The 16,546-nt window shown below is 43.8% G+C and overlaps 2 protein-coding genes across 3 annotated transcripts in view; one reads left to right on the top strand and one right to left on the bottom strand.

Moving 5' to 3' along the window:
• Positions 1 to 8,467, bottom strand: part of Atl1 (atlastin GTPase 1) — a 73,868-nt gene extending 65,401 nt beyond the window's left edge. Inside the window, exon 1 of the mRNA XM_021202110.2 lies at positions 8,149 to 8,467. The gene's annotated coding sequence lies outside the window, so the exon portion shown is untranslated. The remainder of the gene's footprint in view (positions 1 to 8,148) is intronic.
• Map4k5 (mitogen-activated protein kinase kinase kinase kinase 5) overlaps positions 8,340 to 16,546 on the top strand; it is an 85,004-nt gene continuing 76,797 nt past the window's right edge. The window contains exon 1 of one of the 2 annotated variants that reach the window (XM_021202107.1): positions 8,340 to 8,853. In XM_021202107.1, the coding sequence (XP_021057766.1) occupies positions 8,746 to 8,853 (108 nt within the window). In that variant the 5' untranslated portion in view covers positions 8,340 to 8,745. The remainder of the gene's footprint in view (positions 8,854 to 16,546) is intronic. The other variant, XM_029540938.1, reaches the window with a different exon arrangement.

The following is a 16,546-nucleotide window of genomic DNA, read 5'->3' as shown; positions in this document are numbered from 1 at the left end:
GGGCCATGAATCAGCGGCAAACTTCTTCACATTGGTGCTAACACAGAATACTGATTATTAATAAACGAGGCCTGTACATGTACTTCTTCTGCTGACCCTGAGCCTGCATATGTAAGAGAAGAAAGGAGGCACAGGGGTGGTGAGAGAAAGGAAGATTCCATGGAAGTTTGTTAGAAATCTACCTGTGCTTCCAGGTCGTGCCAAGCGTTTCCAGTATGTACTGTTCCATTCAACAACAGAATTCTGCTGTCTGCATTTATAGTTCAGTAAACTAGAACACACACAGTTCCTAAAGACCAGTTTATGTCACATTGTCACTTAATATCCCATAGTCTGATGTTAGATATGTGCCAATGCCTGGTAGCAAGCCGAGAGTTGGCTTTCAGGAGTGTAGACATCACAGATAGGGCATGCTCATATTCCAAAATTCTAGGTAGGACACCTAGTGCTGTGATTTTCATTTTGGGTTTACAAGAGACTCTGTATAATACTTGTGTTTGCTATCAGGTCTGCTGAGTCCTAAAACCCAAGAATCAAGACACCAAATGTGATAGCATGGATCATCAGTCATGTTATTTGTTCAAAGTCCCATGAAAACTGCTAGTCATGTGGTATGAGGGAAAAGATCAAAGAACAGTGAATGTAGAACACTGTCTTCAGAATTCAAACAGGACAGCTAAGCACATCAACTCATCCTCTGAGATGGAGAGATTTCAATAAGGTGTTAGTACCACATGGATTTATGTTTCATCCTCTAGTACAAGGACAATTTAGTTTTAAGGAATGGGTTAAAACACTTTGCTCAGTGTGGTCCCAAAGTCCTGGGCTCATGGATGTCCTGTCTTAAGTTCCTAATATCCATCACTATATGAGATCACATCTGCCTGAATAGCCTTTCTAAAGTATGTAGGCTAGTACCTGCCGCAGACAGACCTCACTTGGGTCCTCGATCTGCGTGGAACGGGGGTCTCTTGGTTGCAGGTGAGCGAGGATTTGGCAAATGAGTGGCAAACAGTCCGAGAGAGAGAGAGAGAGAGAGAGAGAGAGAGAGAGAGAGAGAGAGAGAGAGAGAGAGAAACTGAATGAATTGATTAAAATGAACCATCACATTTTAAATACAGAACAAACAAGAAAAACAGGGCAGGATACATCCATAGTTACAATGACACAAGACAAAGGATTCAATACACAAAAAGACCAGGGGGTGGGACCAGGCAGCTTGAGGAGGAAGCCAGGTGTTAATTGTTATCCGATTATGCTGTTCCTTTGGGCCTAGCAGAAAAACCTGTTTTGGGGGGTTCTGCTCTAGCAGACCTTCTCATGAATAATGCAATATCCCCCCCCCCCATTTCCTGGCCTTGGTAAATACTTGCATATGAACTTAGAAGAAATGAAGATTCCAAAAGTATACTACATTAAGCTTTGCCCTGAGCTTGGCTCTGTTCTTTGTGATGCTTAATCAGTTTCACCAGTCTATACTAGAAGTGAATTAGAATGTTAATGAATAGGTAACCTTTTCACTGAATTCTGAGCTCCTGGCTTTAAGGAATTTTTTAGGACTTTGGAACATTGGTGGAAACTTCACCTATGGTAAAAATTCAATCTTTAAAGGCATTAATAATACTGAAAGAGACCATACACCATACTAACATGTGGATAGGGTTCGTGTGTATAGATTATTGGAAATTTCAGGACTCCAGGAGGCTGAGTCTCCTTGAGACTCTTTTCTCAGGACTCCTCCAGGTTTTCAGACCTGTTGTGAGTCACTACTAGAGTGGGTATGGCAAGTAGCTACTTCCTAGTCCCCAGTTCTAATTCTATAATGGAATCAAAATAATAGACTGCCATGATGTTCTTCTTGATGGCAAGGAAACAAAGGTCAGTTTAGAATTACACTGTGTTACTGCATGAAAAGCCTATCACAGCCTCAGGAAGGCAAATGCTTCAGATTATCCTTGTGAAAAAGCTACATTTTGGGCTTCAAGTCAGCAGCTGTGCTCAGACTACCAAACTTTTTATTGGCTCTAGTTAAGGTCCTAGATGCAGTATTACAAATTAATTGGCATAAACATTTGTGTGTGTGTGTGTGTGTGTGTGTGTGTGTGTGCATGTGTGTGATTTACACATGCATGCACATATACAAGTAAGCTTCCCTATGTGTGCTCACTCGTGTGTGCATGCAAAGGCCAGGGACTGACAATGTCTTCCTCACGTGCTTCTCTATCTTTTTATTTCTTTGAGGCAAGGTTTCTCTCTGAACCCCAGGCTCACTGTTTCAGCTAGACTGGCTGGTCAGAAAGTCCCTGAGGTCCTCTTGTCTCTGCATTTCCAGTGCAGGAGATACAGGTGATGTCACCATGCTTGGCTTTCAGATGGGCGCTGGGGACCTGAACGAAGGGTGTCACACTTGCTCTGCAAGTGCTTTATCTGTAAAGGTATCTCCCTGAAAATGGTAAAAAAATTTTTGTAATTCACAAACATCTCCAAGCTAATTTATCTATTTGGGATGGTTTGAATGTGTCCACCAAAGTTCATATGTTGGAAACTTAATCCCTATTGTAACCATGTCAAAACATGGCCCCTTTAAGGAATGATTAGGTCATAAAAGCTGGGCCCTCTTACATTCTTTAATGAAGGGTTTCCTTCACCTACCTATTTCACATTGGCAAGCTCTTGTCCTGCTGCCTTTTCCTAAGTGATAATATAACCAAAATACCAATATCAGATGCCAGCATCTTGATATTGGACTGTCTAACCTTCAGAACCGAGAGATATGAATTCAGTCTATGGTGTTATAACAACATAAAATGGATTAAGACACTATTTAACCTCTGTCTCTCAGATTTGATTTTTTAAAAATGTGTATTTTGCCTGCATATATGGTGGCTGCAATGGTCAGAAGTGAGTGCTGGGTCCTCTAACACTGGAGTTAGAGATGGTGAGTCACCATGGATCCTCTGAACAAATGTGGTCCTCTGAAAGAGCAGCAAGTATCCTTATCTTCTGACCCATCCCTCCAGCCCCATCTCTCAGACTTTTAACAATTGCACTAATGTCTTTCAGGTCTTTAACAGGTACACTAATTTCCTGAGTGATAAGGTTTAACTTGATTTTCTCCTGTAGGCACGGGGGTCACACCAGGCCTATCAGTCCTCCACTTTCACATCCCTCCACTGACATTCTCAGGCCTCTTCCAAGTTTCCTATGTGCAGTGTGCCCATTCTCACATACATTTTGGAACTGGGAAAACAGCCTCAGCATTTATCTTTACTTCTAGACCTCTCGTGAACAACATCCTTGCCAGGACTCCATCTGACTTCCTGCAGGGTCTCCTGAGATTGCTGGGATGCCGGTGTGTGACAACGATGCTGCGGGGACTACTGTGCAGGCTACTAGCCTCTAGACAGTCTGAGAATCTCACATTCTTCAGTTCATACTCATCCTGGTGAAAGGTCACTGGCCTCTTTGGAAATGTAACTATAGGCAGCATCTTTCCTCAAAGAAACCTGCCTCCCACCCCTTATTTAAGGGATTCCAGGTCTAAGAACTGGCTTACCACCAGATGTTAGATGCTTTGCATCTCTATCATACTATAATAGATTCTAACTTCTTTTCTGCTCACTATTCCTATAATTCTCCCACTCACATATATCAAGAAGCTATGGGTAGCTACTTAAGTAGTCTATGGTTTCATTTATTCCATAGATCTGAGGATCAATGGGCCACCATCCCAATCTCTTATAGTCAAAATACCTTGAATATCACTTCTTCTTGAGGGTTTATCAACTATAACTATAGTTAGTAATTGTTTGATAGTTATGTCTTCTGACCTCTGCAAGAATCTCCCTGTGTTTCTGTGGCAACATCACCTCCAACCTACTGAAGACAGCTACCAGTGAAGTTGGAAAGGATCTCTCTGTTCTTCTTCACTCAATGTCTTGGTTGGATAAATTCTACAGGCCCTCCTGGAGGACGTGTGCACAGAGCATAACTGTGCAGGATGAACACAGTAGAGGATATGTCAGTCTTCCTTCCACTACTGTGACAAAACACTTCACAGAAACAACTTAAAACTTAACATATAGAAGCTATAAGCTGTGGTCAACTGGCCTCATAATTTCTGGTTGTGTTGTGAGGAAAGGTTTATGGCAGAAGGGCCTACTGAAGCAAAGCTGCTCCCCTGAAAGCAGCCAGGAAGGAAAGAGAAACAGAGTAGGGGGTTGGGCACAAAACTATCCTTCAAGGGAATGTACCCAGTGGCCTGTTTCCTCCGAAGAAGTCCCACCTTCTGTAGTTTCCCACATACCCAAACGTTCATTCAGATTTTGACCCTGCCAATGAATCAAGCCATCGCTTAGGTCAGAGCCCTCATGAGCCAAACACTAGTGATTAGATCTACCTATGAATACAACCTTCTATACCTCAGCATTTGGAAATACACTTTATATCTACAAAAGCCCAACACTTCCATTTTCCTGAACTTAAAGAGTCTTTCCTTTACAATGTATGAGGGAAATTCTGGCACTTTCATGTAGTGATTGTAAGCCATTGTAGTGGTTTGAATGAAAATACATGCCCCCCCCCCACAAGTCCATATATGTTACCACTTTGTCCCCAGTTAGTGAAGCTGCTTGGGAAGGATTAGGAGGTATGGCCCTGTTGGAGAAGGTGTGCCACTAGAATGTGGACTTTGATGTTTCAAAGGACTCGTGATTCTCTCTGCCTGATTGTTGTAGATCAAGATGTGAGCTCTCAGCTGTTCCTTCATGCCACCATCATGGACATTGACCTTCTAAAACTATAACGCCAAATTAAATCCTTTATTTTATAACTTTCCTTAGACATGGCATTTTAAAACAGAAATTTTAAAAAGTGAGACTGCCATTATTATGTACCAGCTTCAAGTAACCCAAGTGGAAGGGCATATACTAAAGTCAACACATATCTCAGTTCTAGCCAAGTATTTGGCAAGATTTTATAGCATCTTCAAGTTTATGAACTCTTTCATCCAAGCCCAGGCTATAGCTTTTCCATCTGGGCCATGCTGAAAATTCAACTCATATTCAAGACTTCCATCCTTACTCTATCTGCTCAAAATGACCAAAGCAGGTCCCTGACACAGGACCCCAGGCCATTACCTTCAGTGCCTGTACCTTTCTTAACTGACAGAGATCTTGGAATTATTCAGTTTACAACGTGTGACCTTTGCAGTTGTACAGCCCTTGCCTCTGCTTCCCAAGTGCAGGGATTAAATGCATGTGCCTCCATATTTAGCAGCCTAATTTTAGGATTTCAACTAGATAGGTTTTGCTTGGATAATAAATTTTGAACCTAGACTACATAAAACATAAAAAACTCTATGGCCTTTATTTTTGTTGTCATTTAGTCTTAGCTAAAATTAAAGCTGACTGTAGAGATCACCAATCACAACTAGCCCTTTAGTGAAGAATATTAAAAGAGAGGGGAAAAGCATAACAAACCTACAGTAAACCACTATGGTTTGTTATATGGAAAATAGCAAAAAGCTGGAAAATATGGCCGGTGAGATGGCACAGCCTATAAAGGCTGCTGCCTCCGCCTGATGGCCGGAGCTTGATCTACATACTGGGAAGTCAGAGTTGACTTCCACAGCTGTCCTCTAAGACACACGCACACACACACGCACGCACACATGCACAGGCGTGCATGCACATACACCATCGCATTAGCACTGACCCCCAATAAATAAATTGTATCAAAATTATATTTTTAAAAGCTGAAAAACATTTATTGTGTATTGTTGTGTATGTGTGTGTGTATATATGCATGTTTTGAATGAAATACCTATTAGAAGTCATGTTTCTTTTTATTCCATATCTTGTCATTATAAAACTGAGCAATTGTAAGAGCTCTTTCAACATTAGCTACACTGACTATTATGTAACTTTCAACCTGGAAATTACATGCTTAATTGTTTAAGATACAAATTAAGCCTACTCAGTTTATAAGTAAATTGAATTTGAATTTCTTTTCCAACTAACTGACGTCACTGACCTTGTTAAAATTAACTCAGCTAGTTCTGAAAAAAAAATCTAAAAATTCCTTTGAAGTTAGTGTAAAGCAAATGTCTTCCTGTTTGCATCATCTGTGGCCCAAGGAAAATGATGACTGTAGCAGACACTGTTTCCCACCAGCACACAGACTCCTGTCTCTCCAGGCTGTCCATTCTTTGGCTGATGGTCAGAGCATATGGATCTGCCATTACTGGCAACATAAATTATCTTCACTTGTGACCTCAAACTTTTTATTACCTAATTCCTCTTAAACAGTATGTTCCTACAACGATACACTTGGAGGGTTGTCAGAGGGTATTTACCTCTGTCTCACACTGGGTACTCAGGTTTCCACCCCATGAAGGCTCACAAGAGAAATGTCTCTGAGGTCTTAGCATCAGGAAAAGATAGATATGCCTCTCCTGATCAATTTGTTTATCTTCCTCTCAAAAGCAAACAAACAAAGAAACCCCACTCTCACTCTTTCTCTCTCTTCTTTGGTCTCTCTCTCTCTCTCTCTCTCTCTCTCTCTCTGGTTGCATTGTTCTGGTTTCCTGCTTCCCCCCTTTCAAATCTGATACAGTTTCCTCTCCTTTATTTTTATCTTGTGTAAAAATAAGTGTTTTGTGTGAGCTGCCTCAAACTCTCTACGGGATAATGCAGGTATAAATAAGAACAAATACATCTCACACTAGACAAAGGATCAACGTTCCCTTTTTGACTCTAAACTTGGAAGACTGCTCTCCCCTCATACAGTACTGGCCTTCCAAGTTGACTATCCTGCGGCCAGTGTGGTGGAGGGCCTCTAAGCCATGAATCTCCCACAACGGCCTAATGGCAGAGTGGGTAAGGGTGGGTTTGACTACACGACCACGGTAAATCCATGACAGTAAACAAGTACTAAGATACCAATAGAACAGTTGAAGAGATTTTGAGTCATCGAAGCCAAAAATATGTGCCCACCAAAACAAGTGCCAAGAAGATTTGAAAGAAGGAACTGTTCTTCAACCATTTTTTTTTTTCAATGCAGCACACACACAAGCTTTGTCCCTGGAGCTTGTAAGTCTGGGCTTACTTATGTTCCCTAAATAAGTGCTCTTTGTGTGTGGAACACGAGAAAATGCATACAGTCTCTGTTCCGTTAAGGTGTTAATTTAATTTCTTCATTTATTAGCTATAAGAAGTTATTTCTCAAAACAGAATTAGAGTGTGTCTGGAGTCATGTGTCATCTGAAATTTGTTGTTGTCATTTATTTCTAGTTTTTCCAATTTTTCTTACATTTTTATTTAATTTTGTTTTGCCTGCATGTATGTCTGTGCACCATATGCATACCTGGTGCCTACATAGGCCAGAAGAGGGCATAGGACCTCCCCCAACCCACTCTGGATCCCTACTTGGAGTTAATGTGGCTGCCAGGGAAGGTGCTGGGAATCAACCTCTGAGGAGCAGGCAGTGTTGCTAACCACTGGACCATCTTTCCAGGCCTTAATCTGCTTTTCCTGCTGAAAATCTCTGCAGCACTCTAGAAGTAACTTTGCCAGTATACATAAAATTGGCAACTTCTTTTCTACCTTAAGAACAAGATTGGAACTCAAATTACAAAATCACTTCTCACAACTCCTGCCCAATATTTTGTGCATTGTTAGGTCTCTTACATCCTAAAGCCTCTTACATTTTATAATCCTCTTTAATGCTGTAAAATGGTTTGCAAACGTTTCTCGGATGTCAAATGCAAAACCCATCCTCTCCCACCTACAGATAAGGACACTGAGATGTTGTCAAGTATGCCTTGTCCCAGATCACCTACTTTGGAAGTGTTGGAAGCAGAATCAGATAAAGTCCCTAGCTTTGCTTTAGCGTCTCTAGAACCCTTCCCATTAACGCTTGCAACATTGCGGTGATGCCCAGAGACCACAGGAACTTCGTAGGAATTGGGATTTTTCAAAACTGGCGCGGGGGAAACCCCGGGGGAAGACAGGTTCTGCAGGTGTGCGGTCCAGCCTCGGAACTGGTACCACCGGGCACAGTGTGTGGAACAGGACGGTGCAGTCGGGCGTGCCGGCGTTCGGTTCACCCGGCACTCCCCCACCTCCCGCCCGGGCGGCCTCAGTTTACCTGGACCGAGTGGAAGCAGAAGGCAGGGCTCCCGAGGCCTGCGCACGGGCTCTCCTCCTCTAGTCCCGCCGCCGGCCGCTGGGCGAATCCCGGCCGAGGCTGGGCGGGTCAGACGCCGCTCGAACGCCTCGGGCGCCCCGCAAGCCGCTGGGAGGCGGGGCGCGGCGGCGTCCAGGGTGTCGTGCACTCGGCGGGCCTCAGGGCGGCAGTCTGGGCCCGCGGCCTGCGCTCTCCGGGAGGGCCGGGCTCGATCCGCGCCGGCCGCGAACGTGTCTCCCGGTGACGCAGCCGCGGGTGGGGAACGTGGTACGGCGGCGGCGGCGGCGAGTGTGCGCACGGCCGTCTCGGCGAAGACGCGGGTCTCCGACGCGGCGCTCGGCCGAGAACGGACGACCTCTCGGGGACGGCCGGCGCGGGGCCTGGCGGGGCCGACGAGGCCCGGAGGCTGCCGGGGTCGCGCCCCGTGACGCCCCCCGCGCTCGTTCTCGCCGGTGCAGGCGCGGCTGCGAGCCGAGGCTCCATGTTGGGAAGCGCCGCGCGCCCTCGCTAGCGGGATACGGCTGCCGCGGGCAGAGCCCCGGGCTGGGCGCAGCGAAGATGGAGGCCCCGCTGAGGCCTGCCGCCGACATCCTGAGGCGGAACCCGCAGCACGACTACGAGCTGGTGCAGAGGGTCGGCAGCGGCACCTACGGGGACGTGTACAAGGTGAGGCCCCGGCCCGGCCTGCGAGCGGGGGGCGCCCCCGGGATGCGCCGGACCACGGCGTCCGGCCAGGAAGCGGCCCGGAGCCCGCGGCACCGTTCCGAGCACCCTGGGTTCCCCATCGGTTCTAATGCTAGCGACCGGCAGACTTAACCGCACCTTCCAGACCACGGCTGAGCTTTTGTGTGTGTGTGTGTGTGTGTGTGTGTGTGTGTGTGTGTGTGTGTGTGTGTGTGTGTGTGTGTGTGTGTGTGGTTTGAAGGCGTATTTCTGGTATTGAAGTTACTCCGGAGGATGGTCTGGTGTTAATGTGGGGGGAAAAAAATGCTTCGCGGAAGGCGGTAGATAGGAAAGAGTATTGTAAATCTAGACCTTTGCGTCCTGTATTATTGGTTTGGGTGAACTTGCCTTGAAAAATCTCTGTGGAACCGGGCTCTAAATGGTCAACTGTAAGTAACCTGGTTCTGGAGTAAATGGATTTGTGTATAAACATGACGGCCTGTAGGAAGATGTCTTTGGGGACCGTTGAGATGGCTCAGGATGTTAAAGGCCCTTAGAGCCAAGCCTTAGGACCCCAGAACGGTCCCCGGATTCTCTTGGTGGAAGCACGGATCCCCGACACATACACACTCACACAATGCCAGGAAATAAACAAAGCGTAATTAAATTTAAACATATTTAGAGGAAGACCTTTGTCACCTGGCAGAAGTTTGGGCATTTTGTATCTGGTTGATAATAATGAATATAACTTATGGGGTTTTCCTACTAAAGTAATTCTCTCTATGGGATTTATAATCATGAGTGGATAATTACTGCTATCCTTTTTACTGGTCTCTTATATTAAGACAAATAATAATAAATGTGTAATCTGCCATTACAAAACAAAACAACAACAACAAAAAAATGCCATAGCAAAGCAAACCTTAAGTCAGCTAAGTTTTTGAAGGGTTCAGAGGAAAAAACTGTCCAATATTCCCTCATGGCGTTTGTTCTTTGTTCCAAAGGGGCAGAGTTAGTGCAGTTCCTTATGAGTATTAAGAAAAAGCTTATTTTCCTTTTGCAACAGCTTGATATTTTGACCTATATATCAGTATGTTCCAAACAGCAATCTGCATAGAGCCCTGATGGCTGTTTCATGAGTAATCGCTTGACCCCACTGAGGTATGTTGACTTGCACAGGTACGCTGCAAGGAGAACATCTCTTTTCTCTGCTCGTTTTTGAGTAATTTTCTGCTGGTAGTACCTTGGTGTGCTTGATTCGGAGCTGAGGGCTCTGGGTAGGCCTCTTACCCCTGAAGATCAGGCACTTGGGCCCAACCAGACACTGTTCTAGCAACCGAGCCTTGCAGCACTGAGCAAGGTCCTGACTCTGGTCTTAGGTACCTCTGATGCAAAGTGCACAGTTATCATGGAATCCCCTTCCTTATGGAAAATTAGTGGTAGTTAGCACAAACTTGTCTATTTGCTCATTACCCATTTTAGGAACTGCTTGCTCTTTAAAAAACAGAAACTCCTGTTTGCTTTCTTGGTCCCATTTTAAATCATCTTTGTCCTATGATCACTGTAAGTTAGACAGTTCCATTGATAATAATTCTACAATACTCTAAATTCCAGCTCTTGCTCCACCCCACCCCCTTCCCCTGCTACAGAAAATTTAAAGGAAATATTCCCCACACAAGGATCTTGCTAAGACCCCCATGGTTGGTTTTCTTTACAGAGCAGCTCTCTGGAAGGACTGCATCCTTCCTTAGGAAAGCAATGTTTACATTAAAAGGACAGCTGCCGGTCTGCTGCCTGCTGCCTGCTTCCTGGTCCTGCTGCTCACTTCTACAGCTCAACAGACATCAGAGGCGGAAAGCTTCCTACCCCACCTGGGCCTCCCACCTTTCTCAATCAAGCTCACATTATCATGTGTACTCCTTGAGGGTGAGGCCAGCCTCTGAGTCCCACGCACCCTTTAGACACTCACACTCATGTACCTTTCTTCTGTTTGGTGTGTTCTAATTCCTGGGGATCACCTCCCTCCCCCATCCTCCACCTGTTGCCACCACTGCTGTCTAGGAAAACATTTCTTGGTTCTAGTAAGCCCCAGCCCCTCACCCTGACCCCTGATCTCACCCACCATTCTCCCTCTCCCTTTGGCTCTTACCACACTGGCCTGCAGGCTTTCCCTAAACAACAATAAGCATCTTCTCACTTTGGAATCTTTGTTCTTGCTACTTCCTCTGCTCAGTATCTTTTCCCAGACAGTGAGCGTCTTGCTTCCTCCTTCCCTTTAGACAAACCTGACCATCATTATACTTTCTGCTGTTTAGCACAGTGTTTATTACTTGCTTTTTCACTTGTCTGTGTTGACCAATAATATAAATACTCCACAGAGACAGGGGTTTTATACCATCCCACCCCATTTTGTTGTATCTTAATCTGGAATTAGGCAGGACATGGGGTAGATGATTCCTAAGAGGTTGACAAAGTGATCAAGGGCTCTAGGTGATACTGTCTGAGCACTTAATTTTGACACCACAACAGTGCTTGTATTTAATTCCTTGTGTATTCCTGCACTGTTTTTGCTTTAACGATAGCCACATGTCTCTCTTTATTACACATTTCAATAACTTGAGTTCTCTGGGAAAACATTTCTGAAAAGCTGTTTCATAGCATATTTATTATCAGTGATCTAAGTCCTGTGGAATTTTGTGAATTTATACTTACTCCTTAATATGCCTAGACATGAGACTTTGGATTTTTTTTTTTTTTAAAGCAGATTGATTGTATTTTTAAGAAACTGTATTTTTAAGAAACTGAAAATCCTGGGGCACTTTAGAAGTGTTTTCCATCAGTGATGCACACTAGTAAACTAATTAGTGAGAAATAATGTCATCTCTTCATCTCTTACCCATTCCAGTTTGTTTTTATGCCTGAGCTATATTATGAAGTAGTAACTTTAAAAAGACCCTTGCCTTGAGATTCTTTGTAATTTTTACACTCTATAAACACACAGGTCTTCTAGGGACCTCCTTTGTTTCCCAAGAGGTGCAGACTCCATCTTAAATAAGGAGAGGAATGTAAAGATGTGCCCTGTAATTGAGAGCAGAGCAGGAGGTGGTGGAGGGGAGATGGATGGGAGACAGACACGAAAGAAGAGAGTGTGGTGGATGGAGGAAGGATTAAGCCCCAGCTAGGCAGATCCTGTTTGTAAGATTTGACACTTGCTAAAGGAAGGAGAGATCTGGATAGTGGCTCCCCCACCTCCTGTCCACAGAGTAGCTTCCAGTCAGTACCATGGTTCACAAGCAGCAGGGTGAGTGCCTGCCTCTGCCATTTTGTACCAAAACTGCTTCCAGGCTAGTGTCCAGAGAAATCCTAAGATCTCTTCACCTTTCATAGGATACAAATCTAGAGTAGGGGACCCATGTACTTCTTTTAGACTTTTTAACTCTTTGATTATCCTTGATTGTGACATGTTTAGTTCCAGGACAACAACCTACAACTGTATTACAGCAAGCAGATCAATGCCTAGGAAATATTTGCTTAATGATATTAGTGGTAGTAAATTGCCCAGATGTAATAAATACTGCTACTAATGTAGTTTTTTAGGCCTTTTCCTAGATGTTTTTAAAAGAATCTGTTTCTGAAATAACTTACATTGTTTCAGATGCCAGCCAGTGCTCCATGTAGCACATGCTACAGTGACCAACAAAAATTACTGTTTTTAAAAGGAGCCATTGAATGAATCTCTTAAGTTTCACATTAGTTATTTCCAATTTTTAAGATTCTTTTGCCATTATAAATGACATAATTTGCATAGAAAGCTTTGCCATATATATAAGCCTTACCATTTCTGTGTGCTCTTCTGGAAGCTGGATGAGTCAGATCTGCTGTAATGAATCCCTCTTTTATTCAAGGCCCCCTTTTCTCTCCCTCAAGCCAACAGTCAGAATTCTGGAATGGCTTCAGTCACTTTGAAACATTTGCTAAGACGGAATGGTGAAGAAACAGCTCAGTACATAGTGATTGATAGTGAGTGCTGCCTCTGTGCTGGGGTCTAATACAGGCCTCAGAAAGAAAGCACAGTGTCAGAGAGGAGCATGGAATCTAGGCAGGAAAACAGCCATGCAGTCATAATTTGGTAAGTGCCATAACGAATATGGAAGAAATACTCAACTCTGTCCTTATTAGGGGATGGGGGCTTGAGGGTCAACTAGGGAAGATTAACCAAAGATGAAGCAGTAGCTAGAATTGTTTTTTTCTAGTATGTGCAAGCATCTAGGGACCTAGGGACTGGCACTGGCAAAAAGCCTTGACGAGTCTTAAAGGGCATGCATCTTCCTTCCAGGCCTCTTGCAATAAGAAGAGCAGGTAATGGGGTCAGGAAAAACCAAGATAGCAGATCTTGTACGTTGGCATGAAGAAATGTGTGGGTTTTTTCTTTAGTCTGAAGAAGTATTTTAGGAGGAAGGTTTCATTGGTTAAGGGTAAATAATATAGAATGGTTGGACTATAGAGACCATTACTGAATATTCTGGATGAGAGTTTATGTACGTTTGGATACTGGTGTAAGAGACCAAAGAGATGGATTTGAGTTCAGTTTTATAAGATGTTTTTAGAAATACCCATGATCTGCAACAGAAAGAGAAGGTAATTGATGGCACTTGGGTGTGTTTGTTTTTGTCTTAGGTGACATTTGTGTGTGTGTGTGCTGTTAACAGGAAATACAGATTTCGTGGGATGTGAGTTTTGTGTTCAAGTCTGTTTGCCCTTCAGACATTTCGTAAGTGACTGCGTGGCTTAGGTAAGAGGAAATTCGACTCCAGCCTCCGGAGCTCTGAACTGGGGATTCAGGTTTAGGAGTCATCACCAGTGCATGGGAGAGCACATGTGACATGGAATGAGGTCAGCAGGAAGCTTGCACCCAGGAGAGCTGAGGGGACTGTAGCCTCAGAGAGGGGGCAGAAGAAGACTGTGCACTGGTGGTGTTCTGTGACGGGGTTCTTGGCATAGGAGTCTTGAAGACTGCTCTCTCCCATCTCTGCTAGCATTTGCTCTGATTGTAATGAGAAAACATGGACAATAACAATTTCACTTATTGAATTATTGTATTAATAGTTTTCATGAAATTAGTATTATCATTAATAAAACTACATGAAAACAGTGACCTTGGGTGTACCAATGTATCAGCTACTCTAGCATTGTGCCAACACACAGTATCTGCTCAATAAATAGATCTTGAAGAAGAAAGCAGGGTCCTGGAAAGTCACAGGTTTGTTCAGCATGGAGCTGTGGGACAGTTAAGATGGCTCAGCAAGTAAAAGCTCTTGCTGCCAAGCCTGATGGCCTACCTGAGTGTGAGCCCCACAACCCACATGGTGGAAGGCTAGCGCCAACCCTCCAGTGAGTGCAAGCCCATTTCCCATTAGGATGGTTAGAGTGAGGTGCGCTGACTGATGAGGGCCCTGATGGAGAGCTAGGAGAGTGATGTGAAGGGCTCTCTGCTTAGGACCTCTTACAGGGCAGACACTGCCCTCAGACACATCAAGTGATCACAGTGAGGAAAGACTGCTGCCTTCGTGGGACGTGGTATCCTAGTACACAGGAGAGAGGCAGTGCATGTGCTCTGTGCTGAAGAGATTACAGATGAGCGAGAAATAACTGAGCAGGTTAAGGCTCTTGAGTGCCTGCCACGTGGGCCACAGGAGGCAGGTCACAGAGTCAATGATTGCTGGGGTGAGCTTCATTGAGGTGAGGTTTGAGCAAAGCCTTGGAAATGAGGGAGTTAATTGGGTGTTCATTGAGTAGTCAGAGGAGTGGGAGGTACCACTCTGATCAATTCCCCAGCACCTGCTTTCACAGCTAAAATACAAGCTTCAGAGGCAGCCACTGAAACCAAGACAAAAATTGCCATCATATGACTTTTGGGAGAAGAACTACAAGTTATTGTAATTAACATAAGTATTTAATATAATTAAATAGTTCACCATTTACATAACCAAATCTTGTGTTACTCTTTAAAGCCTGAGTTTGTGAGCAAAGGATATGGCACCGTCTTCCCTGTCTTGCTCTATGAGTATTCTCCAGTCATTAAATCATAATGAAGTCTATCAAGACTCCTAATGACCTCAGACCTGAAGTTAAGAGAGAATGGTTTTAACCGGGGTGTGACGAAAGTGTGTTCCCAGTGACCTGGGACACTGGCTTTAGAGACACTCTAATTTCACATTGCAGTTTGCAGCATGAGTAACTTGTAAGTAAGACTAACAGTAAGAGATGAAGGAATGTGCCTCAAAAATGTCATCATAAATTACATTTTTGTTAAGCAGTGATACCTTGCTGAAAGCTTTTAAAATAGGTTATGATAAATAGTATATTACTATGAAAATAAAATGTTTTGTTGAGATGAAGTGTTATAACTGTTTACCATTTATAAGTCATCTGGTCAAGATCTTACTTAGTATTTATTTTTCTTACAATTCAGAAATAAGTGTGTTTTAAGACTGCCTGAAAAGGCAGCATGGACCCGATGATGGGTGTGAGTCTCTGAACCATAGTTGGGAGCAAATGATTTCAAAGTGTCTTTCTACTTGCATAGAAATGTGAAAGTTATGGAAGAAATCTTTCACCGTAGACAAGACAGATGTATGGTCCTCTCTCACGGCACAAGCTCTGAGCTTCGATGTCATTGCAGCCTTGCACAGACCTACCGCCCTGTTCCTTTCTTACGAAGCATTTTTACTTTGATTATTTCCAGTGGTTTTATGAAGGTACAGAGGGTAGAATACAGATTAACGGGGTTTGGTTTTTTTGTTTTGTTTTGTTTTTCAATTTTGCTTTCAAAAATTAAAAAGTTTCACTTCTAAACTTAAATTGTGGTTTTGGACCAAGAACACAGGAAAAGAAAGATGAAACCTATTCAAAGTGATACTTGTGTTTTCAGGACTTCCTTAGCAATATGAGAACTTCCCCTAGACCAGGTAACCAGAGAGAGCACTTTTGTCATGCGTTTTTGGACCAGTCTCAGTGTTGGCAAATGTTAGAGTACTTTGTGTAGGCTTTTGCATGCTGATTTTGCAAGGTACTAGTTAAGTTGGAGAAGTCTGTGACCTTTGAAAAGGGCAAGAATGTCTAGCTACTGTAGGCCTCTTTCTCTTGAATATGGGAGACTCTCAGCTGCTGTCTGATGGCCAGGCCTATCCTCACAGGTCTCTGAGCACTTGAATCATAGGAGCCTCCACCTTCCAACATTTTATAAAAATAAAATCAGATTAAAATGACTAAGAGTGACTAATGTTTGCATAACCCTACTGTACATTCTTGCAGTAATCCTATAAAGGAGGTGGAATAGATAGATGTATTTTCATCCCTATTTGACTCAAAAAGAAACTAGTTCCTGCCTTGTTTGTAGATTGCACACTATCAGGACTTGAATCTAGATTTCCTAGTCTCCCAATTTCTGTTGTTCTCTTTATCCCAGGCCTTCTATAAGCTGTATCTTTCAATTCGTTAGTTAACCTTTAAGTACACAGCCCTTCACACACTGCCTGCACATGATAAGCTCTTTACACATTGTGGCGTGGCTTGGCAGGCTCGCTCCCCTGCTGAGGGCTGGAGGGTTTATGGAGGACTGTGTGATTGTGCACATAAGCACCAGAATGAGAGGCACTTCCTCCTGTTACTCTGTGGTGGTCTCTCTCATTCTTGA

The sequence above is a fragment of the Mus pahari genome, chromosome 7 (assembly GCF_900095145.1).
Source record: "Mus pahari chromosome 7, PAHARI_EIJ_v1.1, whole genome shotgun sequence".
Lineage (NCBI taxonomy): Eukaryota > Metazoa > Chordata > Mammalia > Rodentia > Muridae > Mus > Mus pahari.
The sequence above is the reverse complement of the archived record's forward strand: the minus strand, read 5'-3'. Positions and strand labels throughout refer to the sequence as shown.